Source organism: Podarcis erhardii (genome assembly GCF_964252035.2).
Source record: "Podarcis erhardii genome assembly, chromosome: 9".
Classification (NCBI taxonomy): Eukaryota; Metazoa; Chordata; class Lepidosauria; order Squamata; family Lacertidae; genus Podarcis; species Podarcis erhardii.
Window position 1 is genome coordinate 69,604,709 of NC_138512.1, and position 14,688 is coordinate 69,619,396.

The 14,688-nt window shown below is 43.9% G+C and overlaps 1 protein-coding gene across 2 annotated transcripts in view; it reads right to left on the minus strand.

Annotated features, from left to right (window-relative positions):
* The window catches only part of FRAS1 (Fraser extracellular matrix complex subunit 1), a 384,087-nt gene that overhangs the window by 76,171 nt on the left and 293,228 nt on the right, over positions 1–14,688 (minus strand). Inside the window, exons 38-46 of one of the 2 annotated variants that reach the window (XM_081876572.1) lie at positions 9,439–9,590; positions 8,030–8,192; positions 7,548–7,680; positions 7,146–7,336; positions 6,609–6,762; positions 6,229–6,492; positions 4,489–4,677; positions 3,789–3,908; positions 966–1,142 (exon numbers count right to left, since the gene is read on the minus strand). In XM_081876572.1, coding sequence (XP_081732698.1) covers positions 966–1,142; positions 3,789–3,908; positions 4,489–4,677; positions 6,229–6,492; positions 6,609–6,762; positions 7,146–7,336; positions 7,548–7,680; positions 8,030–8,192; positions 9,439–9,590 — 1,543 coding nt within the window. Of the gene's footprint in view, positions 1–965; positions 1,146–3,788; positions 3,909–4,488; positions 4,678–6,228; positions 6,493–6,608; positions 6,763–7,145; positions 7,337–7,547; positions 7,681–8,029; positions 8,193–9,438; positions 9,591–14,688 lie in introns of both variants that reach the window. The other variant, XM_081876571.1, reaches the window with a different exon arrangement.

Here is a 14,688-nt window from a genome sequence, read left to right on the forward strand (position 1 = left end):
AGGAATTGCTTCCTCTATGTATGTGTGCACACACGCAAAAGCGGTGGAGAAGGGTTGGTATAGCACAAAGAGAAGGAACAATTCTCCAAAGGCTGTCCAATTTTTATTCTGTCTCCGCCCATCCCATGTTAAGTATAATTGTATACTGAAATGGAAAATAACTCTGCAATGGGTCTGCATGCATACCGTGATGCATGGCATGGAAATTTCCACTGAAGCTAAAGAAGAGCTGAAAAGAGAGCCTAACAGATTGATAATAATAATAATAAAAATTTATTTATACCCCGCCCTCCCCAGCCAGGGCCGGGTTCAGGGCGCCTAACACCAAATTCTGTGGGGCTGTATCATGGGACTGTATCTTTGTGCCTCATTCACAAGGCATCAGGATGTATTACAAGTTTATGCATATGCTAATCTGTTGGCTTCCATCTTGGATGGAGTGACTCTTTGTTCTCAAGCTACTGGAGAGAATGGATGTGCTAATCTCTTCTCTGGGAAAACAGCCTCAGGCTAATGGAGGCTGGAATGAAGAAGAGAGAGAGCTTTGATTTTTAGCTCTGGGTGGAAGATGTTCATAATCTAATATATTTTACCTATGCTGGGATCAGTATAAGATATTATGCATCTATCTGAATGTAATTTTATTCTTTAAAATAATAATAATAATTTATACCCCATCCATCTGGTAGAAATGTTTGTTTTGGGTCAACCTCTGTGAGTTAAGCTTTTGAACTGTATTTTCCAGACTAGAGAATTTCTTATTTCAAAGAGTTAGTTTTAATTCACTCAACTGCTTCCAAACACACAATATTAATAACCTCAGTATCCAAGATGGGCTTTCCCCAATGGTTAATGTTCCTTCATCGGGGGGGAAATATTGCCCACCCCTGCCTTAAAAGCACACAGTTAAGTCTTGTCAAGCACTTGCCTTGATATTGCTCAAAAAACAGTGAACATTTGCAAACCTGGTGATGCAGAGTGCTCTAGGTGCCCCAACTGGGGCTGCTTAGTAATCCTATACAGGAGATCACTTGGCTCGCTGTCCTGATCCACAGCGGACAACTCGAGAGTGGTGATCTTCTTCACTGAGTTCTCGTCCAGGGCCAGTCCTGTGTTGACAATGACGGATGGTGGCAACCGATCTTCTGGGAAAATCAGAGGCAAAAGGATAAGACCAACGGCTTCCTTGCTTCCGTTTTCCTGCCTCTCATGAATATTCTAAACTAGGTTGCTACCCAGTTAAAGAAATCTTAGCCAATTGGCCATATGCGTTTTAGCATATCAATCAGTTAAATTTGCATACATTTGGCATCATCTGAGAACAGGTGTTTCCTCCTGAGGAAAAGGAAAGGGGGGACTATGTCTTCTAAGATGGTTTTGTCATCTCCACTTTTTATATATACTTGCATTAAATATCCCAAAGAACAAATTAGAGCATCCTTTTATAGTTTAGCAAACAGTTTTTAGCAAATTAACCAATTAAATGTTTTAATTCTAATTTGCCCCACTCCAGTTAACTACTGCACTATTGTCTATTTTATTGCATTTCAAATATACCTTATTTTTTTGCTCTATAAGACTCCCTCCTAAAAAGTATGGGGAAATGTGTGTGCGTCTTATGGAGCGAATGCAGGCTGCGCAGCTATCCCAGAAGCCAGAACAGCAAGAGGGATTGCTGCTTTCACTGAGCAGCGATCCCTCTTGCTGTTCTGGCTTCTGAGATTCAGAATATATTTTTTCTTGTTTTCCTCCTCCAAAAACTAGGTGCGTCTTGTGGTCTGGTCTTCTTATAGAGCGAAAAATACGGTATTTCAAGCCACCTCGAAAACATATATTCACAGTTCTGTTAAAGTATTGTTATAGAGTAGGCAGTCTTTAAAATTATCTTTGGAAATGGAGCAACGAACATGGATTTCTTAAATAGAAAGCCAGAGGGTCTGATTACTAACTCAGAGTAGGCTCACTAAAATCAATGGCCATAGCTAGGTTAGGCCCATTCATTGTAATAGGTCTAAGTAAATGATATTTTCTCTGATATCTGTATCCTTTGTCTGTTATGATATCACAAACTCTACAGGCATGTCTTCTCTCTAATTTGTATTTTCTTCTATACTTCTGCATGTTTCTCTGTTTTAGCTTCCTTTCTTTTAAATATTTTTGTGATAAAGTCTAAAATTCAGTAAAAACCTTTATGGGCAAAAAAAACCCCTTAACAATTTGCGTGTTGTGCTTAAAAACAATAGTTCTGAAGTAAAAAAAAAAACCCAAAGCTTTATTTGTTTTTAGGTGATGTGGAAAAATGCTGCAGCTGGCATCATCTTGGAAGGTGGGATAAAAAAATACTGCAGAATAATTAAGAAGCTTGTAATGGTACTTGACTGGAGAAGAGCCATAAAGGTAAAGGTAAAGGTAAAGGCAAAGGACTCCTGACAGTTAAGTCCAGTCACGGTGCTCATCTCGCTTTACTGGCCGAGGGAGCCAACGTTTGTCCGCAGACAGTTTTTCTGGGTCACGTGGCCAGCATGACTAAGCCGCTTCTGCACTTTGATATGCTTTCGAACTGCTAGGTTGGCAGGAGCAGGGACCGAACAACGGGAGCTCACCCCGTCGCAGGGATTCAAACCACTGACTCCCTGGCACCTCCAGGTATGGCTGGGAGAGACCATTGACTGAAATCCTAGAGCAATGCTACTAGTACATAATACTGAGCTAAATGGACCAAGTTCTCAACTCAGAGTAATGCAGCTTCTTATATTCCAGGAGGTGGCTGACTTTCCTGTTTTTAAGCGCGGCCATCTGTCATGCATGATCTAGCTGAGATTCCTTGCAGTCCCTTCCACCTGTACTTTTCTATGATTCTATGATTTTGAACAAGAAGGCAGGGGTGCCCCCAGTGATACCCTCCAGATGTTGTTGGACGTCAACTCCCATCAACCCCAGCCAGTGTGGCCATTGGCGAGACTCAGCAAGGATGGGTGTCTCAGCTCAAAATCATATTGAGATCTCCACTTTGTCTACCCCTACCTAAAATATCAGGGGATAAAACACAATTACCTGTGAAACCCTCCTGACTAATATCATGGTAACATGTATATTACTTACTATTAGGGAAAATAAGAACATCAATACTATTAAACGAGATGTTGAGGCTATGATGTTACAGAATTATATCCCCTGCCTTAGTCTCGTAATGGCTCAGAATCCTTCCCCCCAGTGCTGGATTTACGTATAAGCTAAACAAGCTATAGCTTAGGGCCCCACTCTCTTGGGGGGCCCCCAAAAAAATTAAAGGAAAAAACCCCCGGGATGTACATTTCCAAAATATAAGATAAAAACAAATAAAATAAAACCTACAAATAGGAACAGTGTTTTGTGTTGTGAAGGCTCCTATGATGTAAGTAATGGACGCTAGCCTGCTAGCCTGCTCCCTAAAATATCACTGGTTTGCTCATTTCTATATATAGGGTGCCTACATTCTGCATGGATGTGTTGAATGGCAACATGTGCAAATGGCTTTAGATACCTATTAGGTCCATAAATTACCATATAGCATATATTCAACACAAAAAACAGCGACAATTTGTTGTGGACAAAGGACAGCTGGACATATAAAGGGCCCCATTACCTTGATGAGCTTAGGGCCTCATCAAACCTAAATCTGGCCCCGCTTCCCCCTCTGCCGAAACCATGTTCCCTCCTTAATTTCCCTGTTTCCAGCTAACAACAGCCAAGTTGCCTTCTTTGCCAAAGAGAAAACGAGGGTTTGCAGCAGAATCCCTTGGCCTTACCCATTACCCGAAGCGTAAACGCCTGGTCCGCCATCTTGTTTCCTTCCGCATCAGCCACATCGAAAACGAAAGCAAATGTCCCACCAGGATGTCCTTTCTCGTGGCTGTACTCCACCTGTCCTGTGGGGAGATAGAATGAGAATGAGCTTGTGTTACTGTTTTCTTCTTTTTTCCCCCAATTTTTTTTATTGGTTTTCCACATTTATAACAAAAAAGTCATTACAAAACACACAACAAAGAAAAACACTTTACAATACAGTAAGCTAAACACAGAAAAAGAATTATTTCTTCAGATATCTAATTCTCATAACATTAATAACTGACTTCCTTGCATCCCCTCTAACAGAATTTCATTCTATCACCTGTATGACAGTTCTCCAAATTCATATTTCTAATAATATTGACTCCTAACATGTGTCACTGTCTTCTTGGTGTCTGTGACTAGCAGAGACACCCAAACGACAAGAAGTCAAAGTAATTTTGGGCAGGGTACATTATGCTGGTGTAAACGATCCCTATTCCAAACTCCACTGAGGAGCAAGCCAACTACCCACTGAGCCAGCACTAGCCTGGCAGAGAGAAAACAAACCTTTTTAGAAATCCAGTTTTGTGCTAAAGCATCAATCCGGGAATGTGAGACTCAACTGAACACACATACACTATGGAACTCTGCTGTGGAACAGGGACTGGGAGTGCTCACCCTTATTTATATCCGCCTGTGTGAAGCTTCTCATTGGTCCTTTGGCAGAGATCTGATCAAGGGAATCTCTTTTACGGATACGCAGAACTCCAAGCACAGGGTCTTTCTTCATGATGTATCTGATAGCCAGGTCATCCGAATCTGAGTCTGTGGCCTTCAAGTGCTGGTCTGTAAGGACTGCCACAGAGCCTAAATAGCAAAATAAAGTCAAATACCTGCTATTCCTCCTTGCAGAATCATTCTGAATATAATGAATGAATCTTTATTTGCATCAGCCATCGGCCATAGCAATAAAACAACAATATGTGTTATACAAAGAATAGAAATAAAAAGTCAATTATATAAAATACATTTTAGGGTTTTGAATCAATAGTCAAATAGTGGATCTTATTCTGACTGCCCCAGCTATAAACCTTGCAACCTTTGCTGCCACCTGCTCATCTTGATCTGCCAAGAGAAAGGACACTGTGGCAGTGGTTGGGCAACCCGGAATGGACAATAAAAGAGGGGTGATAATCTCATTCCTCAAGTCTTTATAAAGAGTGCAAGCCAGAATATAATGAACATCTCTGTGGTATAACCACATTCATCCTAGGTAAACAGGGATAACATCCCAAAAACATTCAGATAATTCAGAAGTTCAGATAAACAGAATTGTTGTTTTAGATGAGGTGGAAGGCTGACTTGAATGAAGGGTCACAAATGGGAAGGGAGAACTAATATTTGTAAAAGTTTACAAATCTACAGGGTATTCGATGTGAATTGTATGTGCTAATTCTTATTTGCTATTGCCCCTGCCTCTTTCTTGCCTCTACTTCCTCCGCTTAAATTTACATTGGCTGCATCTGAACACTGCAATAAGCTTAGGGTAGTTTACTTGCTTATATAGGGTCACATGCATTGAAATGATAGTAATAGGTGTTCAGCTGTAAACAAAATCATGTTAAATTTGCAGTTTAAGCTATGGGCAAATCAGATCAGAAGGAGAGGCCAAATGATGCCGAAGAACAAAATATGGGAGAGGCAAGGTGTTACCAGAGGTATAGTTAAACTTCAGAGAAGATCTTGCACAGGGCATAAGTCATGGGAGCATTTTGAAGGCAGGAAATGGTCAATTGTGCAAGAAGTTGTTGTTGTTTAGTCATTTAGTCATGTCCGACTCTTTGTGACCCCATGGACCAGAGCACGCCAGGCACTCCTGTCTTCCACTGCCTCCCGCAGTTTGGTCAAACTCGTGTTCATAGCTTCGAGAACACTGTCCAACCACCTCGTCCTCTGTCATCCCCTTCTCCTTGTGCCGTCCATCTTTCCCACCAACATCAGGGTCTTTTCCAGGGAGTCTTCTCTTCTCATGAGGTGGCCAAAGTATTGGAGCCTCAGCTTCAGGATCTGTCCTTCCAGTGAGCTTAAAACTAATTGAATAATTATTCCCACTTCCTAAGGGGACCCTGAGAATTGTAGCTCTCGGACAATGAGCTAAGAAGGAACTCAAAGAATCTCTCAACCAGACTACAGTTCCTATTTGACTCTTTGAAGAAGCTTTTGCTGTTAAAAGGATATAAAACCATAATACACATGTAGTGAGTTACAGTGAATTTAGAAACTGGATCTTTCTTCACACACAGAATGTATTGCATTTTTAAAGAAGTTTTTATACAGAGAGTTAAGTTCTGATTGTTCAGTTGGCTGTCAGTATCACTACCACTGCCACAAAAAGTGTGGCTGATGCCCATCTCTTACCGGCAGAAAGTTGCAAGCCCCTGTTCACAACTAATCTGGGTGGCTCCGACTTGGACAACTCAATGGCAAACTCCACCTTCCCAGTCTGCGTGTAGAGGCCGTCGGAGAGTGAAAATCTGAACTCATCAGACTGGACACTGAAACTGCCCGGTGTGTAAATGATTAGTTCATCCAGGACATCTTGGTAGGTAAAGGTGGAGCCCTCGGACAGGGTTTGACCATTATCCAAGGGATCCAGATGAGACTGTCTCTTGCGGAGATAACCTGAGAATAAGGTGAACATACCTTTTATCATATGTGATGGTCGTGTAAGGTAATAAAAGCCTAAAAAAATAATTTGAAGATCATTTGCTCAGCAATATCAGAAACTTGCATCTTACCATAAGTGGGTTTCTTGGTCACTACAAAGACCAGTTGGTTGTCCGGAGTGTCCAAGTCTTTCATGATCAAGGATGAATTTGTGATCACCACCCCTTCGCTCTCCTGCACTTTGACAGGCTCCACCTCCATTTCCGGGGGCTCATCATTTAGACGCTACAATAACACAAAGACATCCATGCCACAAAGATAAGTGGGTGGGGGATAAGAAATGCAAGTAGAAGCTGCAGCATCTGATTCAAAATCAGTTTTGCAAATGTAAACACATGCGAACAGCTTCGGCTGAATCTGGAACTCTGTGTGTCCAGGTTTTTTGGGTAAATCAGAATGGCAACTTAATTCCAAGTTTCTAGAACATTAAGGTATCACAAACAGCACAAAACATACCAGCAATCTGAATTAATATCCCATATTAATATTTGTGGGGTTTCATATATTCAAACCAATCACAAGAGAGGTTTCAGTTTTGTAGTGGATAATGCATGCATCCTCTCTAAACGCAGGAGGTTTTATGAATCAAACCCAACAAGTGAGCTCACCTTGATGGTGATGTTGACGCTGCTGGTTTCCGACTGGCTGAAGCCATCGCTGACATAAAAGCTAAAGGTGTCCGTGGATGGCTCAATACTTTCATGGACACTTTGAAAGTAATAGATATGGCTCTCTACCACATCTTGAATTGAGAACGAGAGGTCTGAGCTTGCAGTGTGTCCAGCACCAAGTCGCCTACCTGCAAACACAGCAATGCCAATATGAAATAATACTTTTTTTCATTTTAAAATGGTACCATGCTTTCAGGCAGAAAGAGAAGACAAATGGTTTTTTTTTGTCGCTGCTGTTTTTCAAAGATTAAGTGGGATGCCCTGGGGAGCCTCATCTGCCAGTGTTTATTTTAAGATTCAAAGGAGCCACCTTTCCGTTTTTGAGGGTTCCAAACTTACCGGTTTTGGTGTTTTCAATGTACCCATATCTTGGGAAAGATGCGATTGTCACCACTAAGCCTTCCTGGGCAAGATCGGAGTCAATGGTTAGGGAGTGGTGAGCTCTAAGTGGTACCCTCCCTCCTTCATCCACCTGAAAACACAAAAGCAAAACTGAGGTTTGCACCTGAAGTTTGCTCTAGCTGACGTACTGCCGTTCCACTCCTGGCCTAAAATGTGCAAATTTTAATAACATGGGGGAAAGGGCTGGAAAGAGGAAAATCTCCCCTCTTCGCCATCAGCACCTTCCTAGAGGACTGAAACAAGACCAGGCAGTGGTCAATGGGAAATATATTGCCACATGAGACCCTGAATAGTCACCATCTTCCTTCTAAGTCCCATTCAGAATTTAAAATGGAGGGTGTTTGCAGTCCAGCCTGTGACAAGCAATGCTCCTCTTACATCTTTGAACCTGCACCCCCAAGTCCCAGCTGTTTACGCACCACAATCTGGTCAGCAAAAGTAATGACTGGAGGCTTGCTCTGGCCAGCAGTGATAGTGATGGTGAACATCTGGCTGTCAAGCCGGTTGCCGTCCTCGTCAAAAACAGCAAAGTGGAAAATGTCGGTGACTGGCTGACTGAAGGCCTCAAACTCTGTGAGGTATCTGCATAGGAAAGGCGAGAGGAGTTGAGACACAGTGACAGCCAGATGAAAGGCTTTTACATTGTGTGATTAAGAACCTTTCTGCAACAATTTAATCTTCGCCACTGTCTTATCTGCTTGGAGGGAAGGAGAAAAGGACTCGCACTTCCTTGTTACTGGGTGAGACAAACCAACTGGGAAAGCTGTGGTCTAACAACTCCAGAAGAAGAGGCAGAAACAACAAAGAACTGGATCAGAGGCAGGAGACATGTTGTTTTCCAGATGAACTACAATTCCCATCATCCCTCACCACTGTCCATGCTGACTGAGGCTGGTGGAGGTTTGAAGAGCCACAGGTTCCCCATAGCTAGATTAAGTTTTATATAGCAGCTCTGGGGAACCTGTGGAGGGCAAATATAAAATGATATTAGACTCTAACTCACATCAGCATAGTCAGTGGCCAGAAGGGGAATTGGAAGCTTTCACTTCAGCTTTTTTAAGAAGCCACAGTTTCCCATTACATCTGAGTTCCATAAACTGTGGCTTGTTAGAACAGTACAGGATCAAACTGTATTCTGAGCCCAGTGCATTCTGAAACCATAGTTTAAACAAACCACAGTTTTCAGAGCCCAGATGCAATGGAGAATGATGGTTTGTTTCAAAGTGGCAGTGAACATTCCAATTTCATTCTCATGGCTTGTTGGGGGGGATACATGAGCCCAAAGCTCATTTATGATTTCCCATTATGCCTATAGAGGCCCCTGTCTTCAACTCTCTGGAAAAAAATATTGCTTTTCTTCAGTGCTAAATTATACCGTACATCATACAATGTTAGAGGTAGCGTTGAGAAGAAGGATTTGGAGTCCCAAAACACCGTCTGCCTTAGGAGACGGGCACTTTAGCAAATAATTTCACTAGCCATATTCCCCTCAGTTATCTTTTTTTCCAAATCCAAAAGCACCCAACAGCTTAACACTTTCTTTAAACAGAAACCTTCTCCATTTTCTCTTCCTGCTCTATCCTTCACATTTGTGCTGGGAGAATAATTTTTATAAGCTTTGTTTGTGAAGCGCTTATTTGCAGTAGTAATTCAGTCCACAAAACATGAAAAGATCGGCACTCAATCATTAGACGTTCTGCGAGACAGGCTATAAAAGTATTGTTGATGTTCAGTGCCTGTCTTCCCTGTAGGTGGCACTGTGGATTTCTGAATGAGCAGGGAGGGTTTAGGGTGCTCGGAAGAATTTCGTAAATCTCCCCAGGATTACCTGATTCTTTTATTGTTGATGTCTTCCATTGTGAAATTATAGACTTCAGAAAACTCCTGAGAATGTTGTCCAGGTATTATCCGCACCAGAGTTCCATACATGGGAAGGGAAATTAACTGAATCCTTATCTTGGAATCAGGAGAGTTATTATCCTAAGGAGAGAAGTGAGACGAAAAAGAGCAGGGGTTAAATCGGGCTAAAATGAGGGGAACAAGACCAGGTGGAGAGCAGAACTCTTGTCATTTAGAGTATACATGATTTCTCTCCCTCCTCATTTAAACAACCCTGTGAGGTAGGTTAGGCTGAGAGACAGTGATTGGGTTCAAGGTCACCCAGTGAGCTTCACAGCTGAGTGGGGATTCGAACCCTGGTCTCCCAGGTCTTAGTCCAACACTCTAACCACTACACCACACTGGCTTCAACCACTAGTGACGTTTCACTGTGCTCATTTTGAAACTTTGCTTTTGGTGCTTTGCACCAGAAGCCAGAACTAGCAGAAGCAGAAGAAACAGTGCAAATATTAAATGTTACGGCTTCAATTAGGCAAAACCAGAGACGTTGTGCAATGTCCCCCTCTGATTTGAATAATTTCATGCAAAAGTTAACTTATTCAAGGATTGGGCTGCCTGGGCATGAAACAGTCTAGCACAGTGTAAAAACATTCCTGCCTGTAACTGATAGTACATCTCCCAAGTTAGGTAAAGCTAAAGGGACCCCTGACCATTAGGTCCAGTCGTGGCCGACTCTGGGGTTGCGGCACTCATCTCGCTTTATTGGCCGAGGGAGCCGGTGTACAGCTTCCGGGTCATGTGGCCAGCATGACTAAGCCGCTTCTGGAGAACCAGAGCAGTGCATGGAAACGCCGTTTACCTTCCCGCTGGAGTGGTACCTATTTATCTACTTGCACTTTGATGTGCTTTCGAACTGCTAGGTTGGCAGGAGCTGGGACCGAGCAACGGGAGCTCACCCCGTCGCGGGGATTCGAACCGCCGACCTTCTGATCGGCAAGCCCTAGGCTCAGTGGTTTAGACCACAGCGCCGCCAAAATGCGATGCCTGAGCAGCCCTAAAATTCATTGGATTCTAGGTCTTTGATGCTTAGTTAATAAATCTGCTAGAGGTTGTGGACTCTCCTTCCTTGAGGGTTTTTAAGCAGAGGTTGGATGGCCATCTCTCATGGATGCTTTGCGGGGGTTGGTCTAGATGACCCTCAGGATCCCCTCCCAAGTGTACAATTCAATGATTCTATAAATTGATTCAAATTAGGTTGATCACTGGGGGGCGGGGGAATGCCCTTGATCAGGAAGCAGACTTTTGAAGGTGAAAAAAAGCTAATATTTTTTATTGCAAGTACCGACAATTCCAATAGCGGCACTTATGGGGTGGGGCCCCCAACCCCTGTTCCAAAATGAATGAATGAATGCTTTCCTCTTCAGAACTAATGTTCTATTCACAAGCAAAGTTATGCAGATTAGTCAATTAGTCAATTAATGATTAAAACTCACGCATTGAATCAACAAGCTGCATACCCAGCCTAACACCTTTGCAGCTCAGAATTCCTTAACACACCTGCCACCCTCCTTTTTGGTTTTGTGGTTTTTTCCAAATCAAAGTTATTTTTATTAAGGATTTTGCCAGTAACCTCAACGCGTCAGCTGCAGGCCCAGTTTAGTTTGTCATCTAAATCCTTAAAGAACAGGATGAGGAGATATTTTAGGTGGAAACAGTATTAAAATAGGACCAGCAGCATGAATAGTATGTCCTGCATTCTGACCGTTATACATATACATATATATTTAAACATTGTGTTAAGCAACAGTCCTGAATACTCAAAATGCCAACAGAGTCTTCCAAGTTGGAGCGTCACATGGGATGAGCATAAAGTGGAGGAACTGGAAACTCAAGTCTCATATACTGTATGCTGTAAGCCGCCCAGAGTGGTTGGGTATAAATAATAACATTATTTATTATTGTAAGCTTTTCTCTTTAGACCTTCATGGGCTAAATCCACGAAATCCAGACACACACACACACATACAACTCACAGTATGTATACAAAGACCTCACCTTCTGAAAGAGGAGTGGGACAGTTGCCATTCCCCACCCCCACCCCAGATTTTGGTAATGGAGAAATGGGAAAATTTGGCAGAGACTCTTAACCCAGTGGTGTAGCGTGGGTTGCCAGTGCCCAGGGCCGCATGGAGGGGGTGGCTCGGTGGGAGGGAGGGAAATGGATGGAGTACACATGTGATTTCAACTCCCTTATGGCACCCCACATCACCCAGGAGATTGGAAACACAGAGATAAGAAAAGAAGAGTTGTTCTGTTGTCTAGAGAGGTCACTTCCTGGTTCACAAGGAGAAGGCGTTTTCAATGAGCCCAGTGACGGATGGGCACAGTTGTATTGAGGCACCTCCAGCTGTTGAAATTCTGTGCCCCCTAACCATTTTGCACACAGGGCAAACACCCCTGTGCCCTCCATGCTACGCCACTGTCATAACCTCAGGGTTGTGGGTTTGAGTCCCACCTTGAGCAAAAAGATTCCTTCCTTGCAGGGGGTTGGACAAGATGACCGCCCAAGATCCCTTCCAACCCTACAATTCTATGATTTGGAGGAGGATGCTAAACCATCCTGATTCAGCCTTGGATGTAGGGGTGGCGAGAGCTCGGCAGTAGAGCTCATGCGCCGCACTCAGAAGCTCACGGAGATGCAGGATGCAACCCTTGGCATCTCCAGTCGAAACCGTCAAGTTACAGGTGACAAGATGGAAGACCTTTCTCCACCTGAGTCCCCGGAGAAAAAACTGCCAGACGCAGCATACAATACTATGAGAGATGGACAAATGATCAGACCCGATGTCAGGAAGCTTCCTGTGAGCTTCTGTTTTCCTTCCCAGGTGAGCCTACCTTTTGCTCCACACTTCAGCATAAGAGGAACCCTGGTGAAGTGGCAGTTCCAAGGTGCTTTTGAAAGAACAGGTACGTCAGGTCCCTACCCCAAGGAGCTCTTACACAGGAGAACTGGGGAAACGGGAGGTGTGAACAGAATAGGTGATTTTTTTTTCATCGACACATACTGTATTTTTCCGTGTATAACACGCCACCTGTGTATAAGACAACCCCTATTTTCTGAGACTCCAAATTAATTAAGGAAATGGGGGGAGATTGCCCACATTTGTTAAGCTTTTGGGGGGGGGGGGAATTTGCTCAGAGTTGCCAACAATCATTCACCTGCCTGGCCATCGCTGCCAATCGCCTGCCCAATTGCTGCAGCAGCAGCCAATCAACAGCAGGCCTTGCCGCAGCCATCAATCACCCACCGATTCACCAATGACAATCTCCTGCTCGCGGTTGCTACCAATCGCACATCCCCCCTCTGCACTATCCTTGTATAAGACAACCCCAAATTTAAACATTTTTTATAATTAAAAAACCATTGTCTTATACACAGGAAAAAATGCTACTTTGGCTTAGGTCCCATCTGCACTATACATTTAAAGCCGAATCGTGCCACTTTAAGTAGTTATGGCTTTCCCCCAAGAGCAACTTGTTAAGGATGGTGAGGGTTGTTAGGAGAGACCCTATTCCCCCTCACAGAACTACAATTCCCAGAGTTCCTGTGAAAGCTGTGCCAGATAAAACCCTGTGGAGACCCCATGGCAGTTGGGGGGAAAAATGGGGGGGGGAGGCCCTCATGCGCATGATTTGGTGGGATATCATTGAACTAAGAAAGCTTGATTGTAATTTTGCTCCAAGATCAAATCAATATTATTTTGATCTGTTGTCTCCTCTGCCTATTTGGTAAACCGGCGCTGCGTGAAAGGGGGGGTTGATTATTAAACCACTCTGGGAATTAGTTGGGGCCGATGGGATCTGAAAGGGAACCAGAGTTAAATCTGTGTCTGTTTAGGTCTACTACCAAGAGCAAACTGCTCCACACTAGGCTAGGCATGCTTTCTACCGCCTCCATGGTGGGTCCTCAAATGAAAGAGGCTTAATAGCACCTGACTCTCGGATTAGCTTAATTTTCGTTTTACCTTTGCACTCCACCTCTACCTTCCTGTAACAGGCATGGTCCAAAACACCTGCTTAGAAATAAAGAACTCATTCTTCCCCCAACTCGTATGCTTTTTTGGCAGCTGCAAGCAGGACACGGCAGAAAAGGTTGAAACTTCTGCCAAGAGAGAACATTGAGAGGGATGTCGGCGGTTTATGTTACAGCGGTCTCCCTCACACTTTTACGGCTTTGGAATGCAGCCGCTGGCTCCGGGTCAGCTTTTGTCTCCAAATAATAAAACGTGAAGAGAGGCCAGGCTACGTGCCAGGGCTGCGCTAGAAGCTCCTTGAAACGCCGGGGAGAGCGGGCCAAGAGTCACATTTCTCAAGAAACCGCCCTTCTCACTTTAACACAATCGTAGGAAGTGTTTCCTCTGCAAGTACACGGGCCCAGGGAGTGTCAAGGAGGCTCAAGCTAATGGCAGGCCCCGAGCCTGGGAAGACATCAAGGAGCCTGGGCATCTTCACTGAGGCGTTGCTAAAGGAAGGGAACTGCAAGAAGAATTAGCCAAATGTGCAGAAGACAAACCAGTCATATGGCAAATCCTGCCCTGCACAATAACTTCTGGGTCAAGCTTGGTTCTTTAAGGCATTCAAGTTTGCCACATACCTTCCAACATTTCTCCAGTGAAAATAAAAAGGTAAAGGGACCCCTGACCATTAGGTCCAGTCGTGACTGACTCTGGGGTTGCGGTGTTCATCTCGCTTTACTGGCCGAGGAACCGGCATTTGTCCGCAGACAGCTTCCGAGTCATGTGGCCAGCATGACTAAGCCGCTTCTGGGGAACCAGAGCAGCGCACAGAATCACTGTTTACCTTCCCGTCGGAGCGGTACCTATTTATCTACTTGCACTTTGATGTGCTTTTGAACTGCTAGGTTGGCAGGAGCAGGGACCGAGCAATGGGAGCTCCCCCCATTGAGGGGATTCGAACCGTTGACCTTCTGATCGGCAAGTCCTAGGCTTTGAGGTTTAACCCACAGCGCCAGTGAAAATAGGGATATCCTATTATTATTATTGGGACACGGGTGGCGAGATGAGCGCCGCAACCCCAGAGTCGGTCACGACTGGACCTAATGGTCAGGGGTCCCTTTACCTTTACCATTATTATTATTATTATTTCACTATTTATGGCCCACCCATCTGACTGGGTTGCCCCCGCCACTCTGAGCAGCTTCCAACATGTATTAAAAACA